The sequence below is a fragment of the Notothenia rossii genome, assembly GCF_949606895.1.
Source record: "Notothenia rossii genome assembly, chromosome: 11".
NCBI lineage: Eukaryota > Metazoa > Chordata > Actinopteri > Perciformes > Nototheniidae > Notothenia > Notothenia rossii.
The window spans coordinates 22,394,651-22,409,769 of NC_136910.1; the positions used below are offsets into that span (position 1 = coordinate 22,394,651).

Consider the following 15,119-nt stretch of genomic DNA (forward strand, 5'->3'; position numbering starts at 1 on the left):
ATATTAATTCATATGCATTCTCGTGACATAAACAATCCTCAAATTGGGAGAACATTAAACCCTATCCAATCTAATCCAATAATCAAACATATATGGTGCTTAAATTGGCCATTCTGCATAATGACTACTTTTATTTTGGTACTTACAATACAGCTTTATTTATAGAGCACTTTAAACCTCCAGACCAAAGTGCTGTACAGTCAAATAAACAAAACAAAACATACAAAAATAACACAGCACAGCTCACAAGTACAAGTAAAAACAATAGACAATTTAAAAGCAATAAAAGCAACACTCAACAAGATGTTAATACGCTAAGGAGAAGAGGTGGGTTTTAAGAAGCGATTTAAAATTGATTGATGATTAACATTTTGAATGCAGAATTTGTACTAGTACCATGTATTCCTACTCTCTGGTACTTTACTTAACTTAAGTACAGGATCTGGTACTTTCTCCACCTCTGGCTGGGAGACAGAACCTCTAAACTGCTCCCTTCAGAGTCTTCATTACACGCTCAATTATCTGCTTCTTACATAACTGCTCTTTTCCATCTCGCACATTGCGCATGTGCGAGATAGTGACAGTAGTGACAGTAGTGACAGTGACACTGCAGTCGAATAGTCCATTTAGCTTAGGAACCTTCCGAACCGAGTGAAATGACCCGGAAGTCCCTCAGTGGCAGCCATGATAAGTGCCGTTCGAATTCTCTAGAATGATAGGAAAGGAGGTTTCAAACTTCCTTTATAACCTCCTTTTGCCTAGGAACCACTGGACCTCCCTAACCGAAAGGAGAGGAGAAAATGCTGCCCCACAATGCCTTGCAGCCGCAGCATTTGACGTCACACAACAGTCGGCCGTTCACGGACACAAACGATTATGACGGAGAAATTATATCATGAAAGTTACGGTGCTTATTAAGCATTTTAAAACGTATGTGGTAAGTTGCCAAAGTGCTTTGTTTTGAACGTTCATCAGTATTATAATCAAAAAGAGAGATATGAACTTTAGTTTTTACTGAAATGATAAAATAAAGTCAACACTTCACAGTCTTTACTGAGCTGTGTGGGGTTTGTTCAACTTTTAAAAGATGTTTGAATGGTGATATACACAGTGATAGGTGTTAAAGACTAACGTTTATAATAAATACATTTGTATTGATTTTAAGATATTTTCATACAATCATACGTATTGGGATCATTTGTATTAATGTGGACCGGAGGGAGAGGGTGACGAGCATAAGTTTCACTTTCATTTTTTATTTTAATTCCAATTTTGGTCATGAAGAATATGTTTCTCTGTTGTTCATAAAGCAACAGTATCAGAGCACGGTGCAAAGTCTCTAGATGAGTCCGTCGTACTTATTAAACATCCATGTTGTAGTCCGTTGTATAGAAAACTGTAGTTTCCATAGTTTCCCCACAGCAGCAGACGCCCACAATGACGTCCGCTGGCGCATCATAAACACGTCGGATAGTGAAAGTGCAAAAGTACCGAAGTCTCTTCTCCTAAGTCCTTTTGAATTATCCTATCCACTATCCCTTAACCCCGTGACGTTTCACTCAGAGGTCAAGGAATAGGAGATAGGGTTAGAATTTAGGAGCTGATTTTTAAACTATCCAAACGCAACCTCGTAACAGACAGGAAGTGCAGTGAAAGGATGCTGTGGTCAGTGTGGATCGTGTGACTCATGATGTATGATAGTGCTGCCCTCTAGTGGATTGTAGGGTTTACTGCTTGTGGTGGTCACATGATCCAGGAAGCTGAGCCACAGAGATGTCATTTATTCATTTTGTTGCAATTTTGCATGCTTTTTCTTATAAGTCATTGTAACAGAATACATGCTTAAAGGAACCCTGGTTATGAAGTCGGTGTCACATATTTGTAATAAGGGATTACTTCACACAGTGTTACTTTTAATTCTTTAAAAATAATTCTCGCATGCTTTTGCAGTGAAGAGGACTCCAAAAGAAAAGTATTTATTAATTGAAGTGAAAAGGGGCCAGCAGCAAAACGATCCACCATCAAACCATCCGTTTACTAACTCTCTCACATCGTGTACAGTGTGATCCACGTCTCATGTATTCAGTTGTGTGCTTCCTAAAACAAATCTTACTTTGTATACTGCTGCATACACTGCTTGGATGCTTCAAGGGCCTCCATTTACATTCGGTTGTTCTCTGGTTTTGATTCTAATAATTTTTTCAAGAATTCAACGTATCATGGAACAGTCATTGTTAAAGTCATTGAAGTGTTCCTGACACATCTATATTCTTTTGTTGCATTAATGCTCATGTTTTTGTTTAGTTGTTCGATCGTTTTGGGGCGACTGAATTGAAATGTGTTAAGGGGAACATGAAAGCTTGCACATCCAGCAGGATTATCTCTTGCTTTTCCCTGGAGTCTTGTTCTTCTCTTCTGCCGCCAAACTACTGAGCTGATTAATGCTTCAATACTTTTACTGGTTAGTTGCTAACTTTGTCTGTGTGTAACTTTTTACTAACAGAGTACTATAGTGCACATATTACCAAAAAAAAACATTACTTAGGATATTTCTAACATGTTCCAACATAGGAGATAGAATATCTTTGTTAATAAAATATACTGTACAGTCCATAACAGCAGTCTGGACCAGAGCTGACATTTCTGCAGAGAAGCTTCAGCCGACAGCAGAGGAAGCTGTGGCTCACACAAGGTCTGATACAGAGCAGTGCTGCCTTCGAGGACTGGGGCAAACACTGTTTAAATGGGGAATAAACCTCCAGCTGAAAATATGAACACACTTTTTAAATCAAATCTATAGTAGCCTACATAATGAGGGCATTCATACTAAGTTACTATATTCACAGCCTCACATGCTTGCTAATGCAACGCTTTCTGATCCATTACATAATCAGTCATAAAACATGCACCAAATTCAAGGGATCACATTTGATTAGTAGAGATAATACGATTCTGAGACTCAACACTAAAATATTGACCTGATTTTTGATTAAATATGAAAGGATCTTTATTTAATCAATCCCTCACTGTTATCAGAGTCTGACATTTGTCAACGGCTTTATTGTTATATGTATAATATCTACAGTGTAGTGCTGCATATATTATGCATAACAAGTGTTGCTCCAACATATATACTTAAGAGAAAGAAAAAAATTATGCAAGAAATTCGAAAAATATTTGCGCAAGGGACACCATCTTGAAAGTAAAATGCGGAAATAAGTAAACTATTGAAATACTGTACACTGAAAAACCCCGGAAACAATGATTTTAATTAAAGGTATTATGTCCACAAATGTCACTTAACTGTGTCAGGCTAGTGGAAAGCAATACTATTAAGTTGAACCTAATATTTATTTATTTGAACTTAATATTATTGCTTTTAACTAACCTACAGTTGTGGGAAATATGTTGACATAATACTACAATGAAATACTGAAACGTTGACTTTAAGTAAAGGGGACCTATCATGCAAAATGCACTTTGTGATGTCTTTTATACATAAATATGTGTCCCCGGTGCGTCTGGGAACTCACGCATGGTCAGAAAATAAAACCCTCTCTCTTTTCCTCTGTACCCAAATCTTTTAAAAACGGATGTACAACGAGCGGATATAGATTTGCGGCCGATCTGACGTCAAATCGGAAAGTTGCTATCAGAAACAATGCCTGACGTGTTTTGGACATAATCTCGTCTTTGTTTATATTAGCATTGTGATAAACCCGCAAGACAAAAAGCATTTGAGCTCCATACTATTTCAGAAATAATCTTTGATGTGGTTTAGAACAGGATGGCGTTTTATCACAGCAGAATTTAACTTTATATCCTCTAGAATTCTGATCAGGCATTAGCTCCGCCTCCTCCTTTTTTTTAAAGCTAAGGACCCAAAATCTGCGTTTCTCTAACAGGGCTGCAAAAGAGGGGTATGAGCAGTATGAGGAATGGCTACAATGGGTGAACTGTTTGGTATTTTAAGCAAAAAACTTCACAGACATGTTTTGTATAGGTATGGCCCTACAATATATGTTTCCAATATGGCATAATAGGTCCACTTTAATTATATTATGTCAAAGGATTTCACATATTTGGTTCCACTTAATATTATTGCTTTCAACTAACCTGATACAGTTAAGTGACATTTGTTGACATGATACATTTAATTAAAGTGGACCTATCATGATATTTGAATAATATATTGTAGGGCCATAACTATATAGAGTGGTGAAGTCACGCCCATCTACTTCCGGTCCATGGGACCTTATTTCGGAAAAATTATGTATTGAAGTCAATGGAAAGAGAAAACGTATCTTTCGATCCCGTTTAAATTGTGCCACGAATTACACATGATGTTTGTCAATCTTAAAAAAATATTTCCATGTCAAAAAAGTCACAGTTTGTCGTAAAACTGTTGAAATATAAAACTATGAAAAATACGCAACTAGAAAGACTACAAATCCCAGAGTCGCGTAAGTGATGTCATAACTGATTTCACAATTGTTTTCCTCCGCTAAATATAAGAGATAGCTAAGATAAGATAACTTTAACAAGATGCCTGTGTGCTTAGTACCAGGCTGTAATCATACCAGGGTCTTGCTCGTTCTTTCGCTTCCCGTCTGATGAAAGGACCAGGAGTGGCTGGCTGGATCAAGTTAGCTACCTAGCTAGTAGCAAGCACGTTAGTTAGCATTACAGCCTTAGCCTTGTCATTTTTATTAGCCTTAACCTGAAGTAACATCAAGTAACCCAAAATGTTAAACAGTAAGAGTAGTAGTCATATTTCGTGAACCCTTTGAAGAGTACTGTCACACCGGTGTGATCATTCTATAATACACCATTTAAGCCCGGGGGAGAAATGCTAACGCTACATTAGCACCGGCGATCTGTTCTACTTCATGCTATCTGCACAAATGGTTGACATTAAAAAGATCAGGCAGTTCAGAGATAATCAAAGGAAGGCAGGCAGGCAGCTTTGCATGACATTCTTCTGGACGTGTTTCATTGTGGTGATAGTGAGGGTAGTCTATCACTTTTTTGACAAGACAGTAGTGACGGCCATCTTGGTGACGAGTGTTTTTGTGAGAGTCTGCGAGACCAGAGATGTAGTTCATTAAAGAGCATCTTGCAGGTTTTTTTTTTTCTACATTTATGCTTAAACTTGCTTGAATATTAAAATTAAAAAAGTGAATGTAGGATTTGATATGTTTTACGAGACATAAGGGCAGGAATTCAGAGGGAAAGGAGCAATTTTGAGCTCTGCTCTTAAAAACGGCTTTTTTTTAAGGTCATACGTCAAACGCGTCATATTACATCACAAAGGGTAAACATCTCCGCTCTCTGACCGCGGGTATAGTTAGTAGTTGCGTTGAGTTTAGCGTTTGTGTTTTAGTGAGCTGGTATTTTTCGGTAGTTTTACATTGTATTTCACCATTTGTAACCATGGTGCAGTATTGTGTTTGTGCAGGTTGCACAAATACCAGCCTGTCAGGACATCGAGTCCACAGTTTCCCTCACGGGAAAAGGACCGGAGCTAGCGTTCGTTCCTGGGTGCGTTGTGCATCCACCTCCCTGCAGCACATACTCTCCAAAGCTTTATCAGGAAACCGTATTACATCTCTCTCCCCCCCCCTTCGCTGCTCTCTCTCTCTCTCCCCTCCGGTACAAGGCACCGTAAGACGTAGTGTGGATTTGCATTAGGTAACGCTGTGGTGGCTGTCCTGCTCCAGCCGTCTCCTTTGTGTTTGTTTGTTTCCCCCTGTCTGTGTTGTTTGTGTGTGCGTGGTGGCTGTCACTCCTGGCTCCCGGCTCAACCTCCACTCACCTGGTGCAATCAGCTGTGCACCCTCCCAGACTACACACCTGCTTTCCATCAAGCAATTTATCAACGGAGGCTCCACAACCTTTCTCCGCCAGATCGTCAAGTATCAGCCGTATCTCGCGTCTCCCCTCCGGTACACAGCACCGTAGTGTGGAGTTGCATTAGGTAACGCGAGATACGGCTGATACTTGCGCATTAGTTTCTGTTATGGATCAGTATCAACAGTCCTGCCAGTAACGTTACTATATTATCAATGCTACTTTAGTTATAGCCTGATATATGATAGTTAACTTCACAATGTTGTGATGTGACGTTAGCTAACATTCTGTAGCTAACGCTGGTCACTCACAAAAATAGCTGCCCAGTTCTCCACTGGTTCTCCTCACACCACAGCTCAATTTCTCTCCGATGGCCGTTATTTCTTCTAATCCTTGGCTGCTCCTGGTCTCTTGGACGCCTAGCAGGCTCATAATTATAAGGTTGTGGTCCGTCATATGCATTCGAATATTCATGTTCAACTTCTTCTGTGTCTTCTGTGTCGAAACTAGCATTGGGATCCATGTTTATTAATACGTTACACCGGCCGCTCTCCCCCTTGTTTCCCCCTTGTTACGTCACACGCCGGAGGTCACGTGCCGAGGCTTTTTTATGCGGAAGTGAATATTTCTTACAAAAACGACGCCAGATGTCACTGTAGTGTATATTTCTGTATATTTAAAAAAAAAATCCAGTGTATTCATCATTTTCCTACACATTTATTCACAGGTGTCTTTAACCTGGAAGTTGCTCTTTAAGCGTTTCACACAAACAAATGTGTTACTTCACAGTTTTACGACACTTTTCTTTTTTTTTACTTGCAAAATTATCTTTTAAATTGACCAGCATCATATGTGTAATTTGTGGCACAATTCAAACGGGATCGAAAGATAATCTTTCTCTCTCCATTGACTTCAATACATAGTTTTTCCGAAATAAGGTCCCATGGAGCTCTCCCGGAAGGGAAAGGACTTTGCCACTCTATAAAACATGTCTGTGAAGTTATTTTTTCAAAATACCAAACAGATCATGCATTTTAGCCATGCCTTATTTTGCTCTATTTGCTGTATTCCAGCCCTGCCTTCACAAGGGCTGATTCTTTGGCAAATGAGCTGCAGCTGACCACGCCCCCCCTGCAAAGGAGGGGGGCGAGGCACGAGCGTCATGTTACCATGCTGTTACCATGCTGTTACCATGCTGTTACCATGCCATGCAACCTCTCATTCCCCTGATAGGTGGAGAGTTAGCAGGCAGAGTACTCAGTTTCTGACGTCAGAACAATATCAAATCTGGATCAGTCTGTATCAGATCCGTTGCAGCCTCGTTTTTAGAGATTTGGGTATGGAGGAAAAAAGAGAGGGTTGTGTTTTCTGACACTTGGTGAGTTCCCTGACACACCGGGGACACACATATTATATAAAGACGTACAAAAGTGCATTTTGCATGATAGGTCCCCTTTAAAGTCCACCTTTTAGTTTTTTCAGTGTACGTCACTATGCATAGTTAATCAAAAACGTTATATAGTAATACAAATAAATATGTTAATGCATGAATAAATATGTATGTATGTGTTATATGAGCGTAGCTTGCTTATGGTCTGTTGACACTTTGCCACAGCAGCATTGGCGTGAAGCCCCTCGATGTGATTGTTGTCATTTCTGGTTTATTTCCCCGTCCGGAGCGGACCCCCCCCCCAGCATCAAAGCTTCCAGCTGCTGCCCCTGGATGATATACTGCCCTGAGACCCTGCTCACCTGCACTCACTGCGTGTGAGTGGCTACTGTATCTGTTCAATAGACATTCAAAATGATATGGCCATAACAGATGCAGGTCATGAATCAAAGGTCTTAAACCACCCGGCTAGCTGATGCGTTCCACAGGTGCTACTGTCCCAACCTGCACACACAACACTGAGGCTGCACATAGAAACACACTCAGAGAGGAAGCCCCACCGCTCTGCTGCCTGCTGTGTCCTCTCTACCTGCTGCAGATCTACATCTGAGCCTCGCATGGACCACCACTGCTCCTGCCTTGTGTGAACTGAGCTTGTGAACGCGTTGACCCCATCAAATAAGAGAGGAAAAGAAAATGGGAGCAAAAATGCTGCACAGCATATCAAAGCATAACTCGTGTACCCTTTTACTGAGCCCAACTCAAATTAAAAAAGCATAAAAGTGCTCGAAAAATAAGGATCACACATGTTTCGAATATGCTGAATTTTAATTGATGGCAAATTGTGTTTTTGTATACGCCGGACTACGCATTGAAGTGGTTAGTGGTGTTTTATTAATGGACATAACATCAGGGGAGGAGAAAAATAATTGATAGCATTTGTGGTTGTTTTCAGGGGTTTCGGTTTGATAGGTGAACCAGTTTGATAGGTGAACCAGTTTGATAGGTGAACCAGTTCCCTCAGCTGAACTGGAGGGGGCACCTGTGATGCTGTTAAGTTCTTGAACTCAATGCAAGATACAGAGGGACAATAAGCGGCACACATGTACCAAAAATATAAAATCATGTAATATTTCACAAGTACCTGTCTGTGGTTTTCGAAGCCCTCAATCATTGATTCCCAGCCTCTCTGGCTGATCTCTAGTGTTGCAAAATAGTTTTAAACCAGGAGCCTCAAGGTCCCAGGTTCCAATCCAGCTGGGGACATTTGTTGCATCCCTCTCTGCTGTCTAAAGGGACAAACCATTTGTACATAATAATTGAATTAATTAAAAAGTAAGACCCCAAATAAAATCCAGGGGTCTTTGTGTGGAGTTGAGTTTTGATCAGTTTAACCAACAAGTTCATTTAAGAGGCTGAAAAGGCAAAAGTACTGTGTTAAACAAGAATTAGAGAATACATAAAGTGTTCTATTTTCTTTTCTTTCATTATTACTTGATTTCAGTTTCACATAAGTATGTTTGCAATTTGATATATACAATTCGTACTCCTACCACATCCCCCAACCATCCTACTAGACAAAATTATGAAATATTATTTTACATTCTTGAGGAAATTATGGGTCAGTCAGCTTAGAAGTTGACTTACTACCTCAGAATTTGGAATATGTGAGCAATAATTGTGGACTTCTGGTACCATCTCTTCTAGTAGTACATTTTCATCTGGCTTTTGTTTTTCCAAACCAAACAGCACTAGTGTACACATATGTACCATACATATGGTACATATGTGTATCTATATATCACACAGCTATAGATATACTATATATATAACTTTTACATTTTCGCAGGAACTTCATTCTAGAAACACTGTTATAGTGTTTAACTGTTAAACAAGAAGTTTGTGATTTTGAATAAGCAGTGTATCAAATAACTGTTGATAGGTTTGTGTTGTTTGTTTTGGTTTCCGAGGTGCTGGATGTGAAGTTTCTCTGCTGCAGAGTCTGAACAGCTGCTGAAGTGCAGCTCCCCGCTCCCCGCTGCTCTGCCAGTAAAGGACCACCGTACTGCTGCTGCCTCCCTCTGCTCTGGATGGGAGAAACAGAATCTCATCTGGGAAGTGGAACACCCTCGTTGAAAGCCCACCAAGGCCTGTTCCCAGTAACCCAGAGACGCCTGTTGGCACGGCATGAAACACATAGCTCGTAAGGGATTGGACCTGAGCTTTACTGCCTGGGCTCCTTACCCAATTAGAGCGGCTTGTGGAGGCAAAGCAAAATAGGGTGAAGTTTTTACAATGCCACAGGGGTCTGTAGAATGGATAGGCTCTGTGTTTGAGCATGGGGTCGGGGGCCGGGTGGGCTGGGGATCAGCTATTCCCAAATCTCTTTCATCACAGCCTGTCAGAGGAACCACACAGGTACGGAGCAGCTCTCCGGCCTCCAAAAGAAAAACTAATATTTCAATCAATTTGTTTACCCTGTCCTTTAAGTTTTACCTTCTCAAAATGTAAATCAGTAGTATATTGATGCACTCAAAGATTAGGAAAAGGAGACTGATGAAAAATCACAAAACTTTATTTTCTTTCATAGAGAATGTGATACAAAAACAGGACAAAGAAAAGATTACATGATAATAAATATCCAAGAAGTTAAAGCAAGATAAAAAAATAAATGACTCACCGTCAGAAAATGTGGTAAAATGGTTAATCAAATATATTACAACTTTGGATGATCCAAATCGACCCTGTTGCACTGCTTGTGCAAACCCCTGGACAGGTTTATGGATGCATTTACACCAACATTCAAAAAGTAAGAAATAATGGGTACATGTGTGAAGAAAGTGGAAATACTGTTAGCAAATGAAAGAATCAAAAGATTTGTGACACCTAAATCATGTCCATAAGATCAAACTCAACTGGTCTGTTTTTTGCTTCAATGCAGGTCTGCAACGTCCATTTCTGCTGGAGGCAGGAGAGGGCATGGAGGACCTCTGAGTCTGGGGGATTAAGGCAGCGAGAGGATCATGAAGGATGTCTCTTGTGTTGCATACAGTACATGGTAATTCAATCAACCAATGACATAACAAAAGCTCTGCAGACACACATATAAGACACAGAACATGAGACAAGGATCTCGGACATGAGGAACTCCTAAAAAACATCACTGCATGAATGTTCCATAGAGAACAGGATGTTGCAGTATAACATTATGTCCCTAACCCTGACCCTACTGCGGGCTGTTGGTGATCGCTTTAAGAATGTCACATGTGTTCTTGGAGATGACCTCCCTCAGCTTCCGTACACGTCGCGGGCTTGAAGCGCCCACGTAGCTCTCCGGCTGAAGCACTGCCATGCCGTCGTTCGCGTTGCCCATGATGATGACCTGCCCCTCAGCGGCAGCGCCCGTGATGTTGGGGCAGGGGCAGTTCCAGTCCATGTTGAGGAAGGTGACCTCCAGAGGCTCCTTGCCAAAGAACCGGAGACCCATCTTCTCGTCCTTTAGGATCTCCTCCACGGTCACGAGGGCGTGGCCCGAGTCCGTCTCCTCCGTCAGCTCTGTCATGCGGCCCAGGATGACGAAGTCGCTGCGGCAGAAGCTCGTCACCATCTTGCCCCGCGGCTTGCAGGCCTTGCAGTGGTGGTTTTTCGGGTAGGGGCACATCTCCTCGCAGGCTTCTTTGGATTCAAAGTTGTTGTTGTTGCCCTCACAGCCTCCGTAGATGAAGGACTGGCACTGCAGTAGGGTGCTGCTGTAGGCCCAGCGTGGCTCGTAGGCCTTGCAGGGGCCCTGCAGACTGAGGAGGCCGCAGGGACCGGCCAGCTCGGGGCCGCAGCACTGCATACACTCCTCGTACGTCTCCAACATCTTCCTGGGCTGTGGGCTGTTGCTGCCGTGGCAGTGGGTGAAGGAGAAGCAGTTGTTGGTCTTGGACTCGTAGTACCAGCTGACTCTCTCCATCTCGCTCCCACAATCCTCTGGGTTATCAGGCGGTTTTAGACACTCTTCAGACAGGCAGCGGGTCACGTTCCCTGGGTCAGGGGTCTTGGGTGGCTCTGTGGGCAGGACAGAGAGCGGGTTGTTGACCTTCACAGATCCAGAGGGGTTCTGAGCGGTGCAGATGTAGACGCCTGAATCCTGCGGCTGCGTGTTGTGGATGACCAGCTGCCCGATGTTGGTGACCACCATGTTCCCACACACGTGATTGGGCCTCATGGCCACCCTCTCCAGCCCCTCCGGCAGCTGCTTCTCCCAGCTGATCTCAGGTCGGGGGCGGCCTGTCACGTCACACAGGAAGCTGGCGGTGTCGCCCACTTTGACGGTCTGGTGAACCGGGCTGCTGACAACCATGGGAGGCTGAGGCTCGGTGGGAGTGGGAGGGGTCACCGGAAGAGGAGCAGTGGTTGGGCGCAGAGTGGTGGCCTGGGGCAGCGAGGGGCTGGTGTTGGGCCAGGTGAGGTGGAAGCGGCAAGTGACCACAGCCAGGCTGATGCCCTTGGAGCACGCCTCTGCGTCCATGTAGCACTTGTTGTAGTAGGTCATGCCATCAGAGGCACAGGTGAAGTGCGGTTCCCTCTCGCAGCGGTCCCGGCACTTACACACCGGCTGGCCGTCCCAGATGTCGCACTCAGAGCCCTGCTGGTTGCACATGAAGCTGGCGCAGGAGGCCTCCTTTGGCATTCCCATGGGGCCTTTCTTCCCGTCCAGATAACGGGCTGCCACACAACTCCGGTTCCCGCAAACATTCTGGCAACACCTTTCAAAGGATTCACACTCCTGTAAGAGGAGAAGAGAGTTGGAGATGAAGGGAAGTATTTGGAAAGTATTTGGAATGTATTGGAAAGTATTTGGAAAGTATTTTTAAAGTATTTTTTAAAAGTATTTTAACAATGAAACATTTAAAAAAAAAAAACTCATTACAGTTGAGAGCAGAAATTGAAACAGAATATTTAAATAGTACTTATAATACAAAAAAGTGCATGCAAAATACTTTAAACAAACAGAAGAGTTAATTCTAAAATGTAACTTTAATGTATTTACCTGATCAGATACACACTCTCGGGTGCAGGTGCTCATGGCATCCACCCACAGGTTAGGGTTCATGTCATTGGGGCAGATCCCCGGGTGTGAGTAGGTGATATGCGGCAGAACTCCGACATTGACACACCACACTGACACACACACCAGGAACCAGATCCAGCGTGGAAACAGCATCCACCACATATCCAGAGCGGGACACAGCTCCGTCAGCGCGGAACAGTTTTTAGTTAAAGGTTTCTGTGATCCAACAGTAAAAGTCTTTGATTATAAAAGTTAGTGAAAACGATGGCAGAAGTCAAGAGCGCATCACACGTGTGTGAGTCTGCGAGGCAGGACGCCGTGTGTCAGCTGATCCGGTTTGGAGATGCTCTATTTATTCTAACGATCTGCAGCCATCGCCGCTAACATGACTCGCATCATGACAGATATGAGTTGCTCCTGAGATGTTGGAAGAAGCTTTACAGTGGTGCACTTTGGGCTGGCGCTGGCGGGGCACCTGCCTGTTAAAAGGATTGCTGGGAGCCCCCTTTTAACCCTTTGCGCGCTCCAGCGCCATTGTGCGGAAAGACGCACGGAGATAAGAGACTCACAGGCAAACTGTTATAAAACATACACAGGCTATTATTTGACGATTGCACGAATTAAAACTGAGGATGTTTAAATCCAACCGTGATTCTGGGAGTAAACACACGAAAGAAAGACAGCATGTGTTTTATGATTTGAGTAATTGTTGTGTAAATGACGCTTAACTTTAGTTTGAATATGAACTATTTTGTCATTATATTATTTTCCCGTTTAATAAAAGCCTCGAAAACATTACTCCTGTTTTCAACCATACCGATTAAAAAGAATAGGCCTATACATTCAGTCTTCTTTACATTTTTAAGTATGAATTATTAAACGGATTATCCAAAGCAAAGTGCATTCAACCATCAAACTTCAAAACAAGAATCCTAAAAGTACACGGGATTTCAATAGTGATACTGCATTAACATCCAATAAGTCAAACATTTCTAACTGCTACGAAGTATTTTTTATTATTGCTACAACAAAATCCGTTTCAGAGGTTTGTGCATTTAACCAGCCATGCACAAATATTCTGTCTACATTTGATCCCTTCTATTGGACACAAAAGTTGATACATGTTGTTATATGTACTTTCTATTCCAGACTAAATATAAGAAGATATGCTTAGCAAACATTGGAAGGTATTACCAATATCTTGCACATTATTATGTTTTGTCAAACTCTTTTACAACTATAATTCATCTTACAAACTGAGGAATTAGCAATTGCACAGGTTTAACAAAATAATATAAAGTGAAATAATTTCAAATGAATACCTATTTATACTTATACTCCTCAGTTTACAGTTCATAACCTTCGATAGTTTAGGGGCAAACACACTAGAATGTAATGAAATCTAACTGCATGCATTTAGAGGAAAACTGTTAAAAACACATTTAAGGATAACATGTTGATGTTCCTGTAACACTGTAATCATTTTAGTGTATGGGTCATCCATGTAGCTCTTCTTAATGCTTATTCAACTGGTAGTACTAGGTTAAGGTTTGAATAACTGTGTATTGAAAGTAATACATCAATAACACCTCAACAGTTTATTATAAATACACTATTGCAAACACATATTTATAACCTTGTATTTAACACATTGTTATGGAGTGTTTCCTGTCTAAACATGTGACGAGTGTGACTGCTGCCACACAAACACTTCCATTCTTAACCAACTTTCAGCCGTGTACCTAAATCTTACAGCAGTTTATACATGCTCCACATTCTACAAAGCATGTCTTTGTAAACAGGATTATTTATGTCAATACAACCACTTTGCATGGATTTACAGAAATCTCAAGAAGAACAAATTCCCCAAAGACTGGACGGACTGGCAGACAGCATTGCATCGACAAAACTTACTTGAAGCATTATAAAATGTTTTAATTTGCGAACTGGCTTCATTGTGGACTTAAAATAGCAAACTCAACCTTGAGTACACCCCTATTCAAATGTATCTGGTAGGCCAGCAGAGGTGAGGTGAGGACAATACCAGTTAAAACACCGTTAAGATCTGTTGATGTTCTCCAAAGTGGGCGTGTGCGGAGCAGAGCATTTAATGAATGAAGGTGTAATTATGATTCCTTTCCTGTGTAAACCTCTTCCTTTGGTCGCCTCCACAGTTCAGCTGAGGACAGAGGAGCTATTAGTCTGCCTTCCAGTGCAATAACAGCGGGCTCATACTGTGGATTTGTGCTCATGAAGTGTTTCTGCGGGACATTGTTTGTTCTCAATGGTGATTTCTGTGTGTGTGCATGACCAGCAATAAATAAAACCTGTTTATCTGAAGCCTGCAGAGCTTCCAGTCTCAATCCTAAGAAGGATTACATTGACTCTTTTCCCCCGCCAATGACAAACAACTGCACACATATGATTAGCTATATCAGCTTATTTCAACAGCTATTTACTGTATGGCCGGGTCTTTCCTGTGATTTACAACACCCAACATTCTTCGAGTTCTGTTTTCTGGTCTTTTCCTAACAATCCAGCTAACAAAAGTCCTTATTAACATATACACGTTTCATAAGATACATTTGAAGGGTTTAATAAAAATATAAATATATCACATCTCCAGACAGGAAGAAGCTGGCTCACCTCACATCACCTGTCATGCACAAACTCTTTGTACGGGGGAGAAATGAATAAACTTGTCAAAGCAGTGAAGATGGATACATCTTGGGGCTACAAATATGTAAGAAATTATTTCTTCCCTCAGGAAAGCGTCAATAGGAACCCTGAAAAGCACAACATCGTCCAAAAGCCCTCCCT

At 41.8% G+C, this 15,119-nt stretch overlaps 1 protein-coding gene and 1 long non-coding RNA gene across 2 annotated transcripts; one reads left to right on the forward strand and one right to left on the reverse strand.

Annotated features, from left to right (window-relative positions):
* Window positions 1-370: 370 nt before the first annotated feature.
* On the forward strand, window positions 371-10,293 carry LOC307025911. Its single transcript, XR_013804303.1, has 3 exons — window positions 371-937; window positions 9,211-9,521; window positions 10,182-10,293. It is a non-coding gene; the product is annotated as an uncharacterized lncRNA (long non-coding RNA).
* On the reverse strand, window positions 9,693-14,655 carry LOC307025909 (WAP, Kazal, immunoglobulin, Kunitz and NTR domain-containing protein 2-like). The gene is made up of 2 exons (XM_079660886.1): window positions 12,279-14,655; window positions 9,693-12,014 (listed from the first exon to the last, which is right to left on the reverse strand). The coding sequence occupies exons 1-2, from the start codon at window positions 12,459-12,461 to the stop codon at window positions 10,467-10,469; spliced, it is 1,731 nt and encodes a 576-aa protein (XP_079517012.1). The 5' UTR covers window positions 12,462-14,655; the 3' UTR covers window positions 9,693-10,466.
* Between the last annotated feature and the right edge of the window lie 464 nt (window positions 14,656-15,119).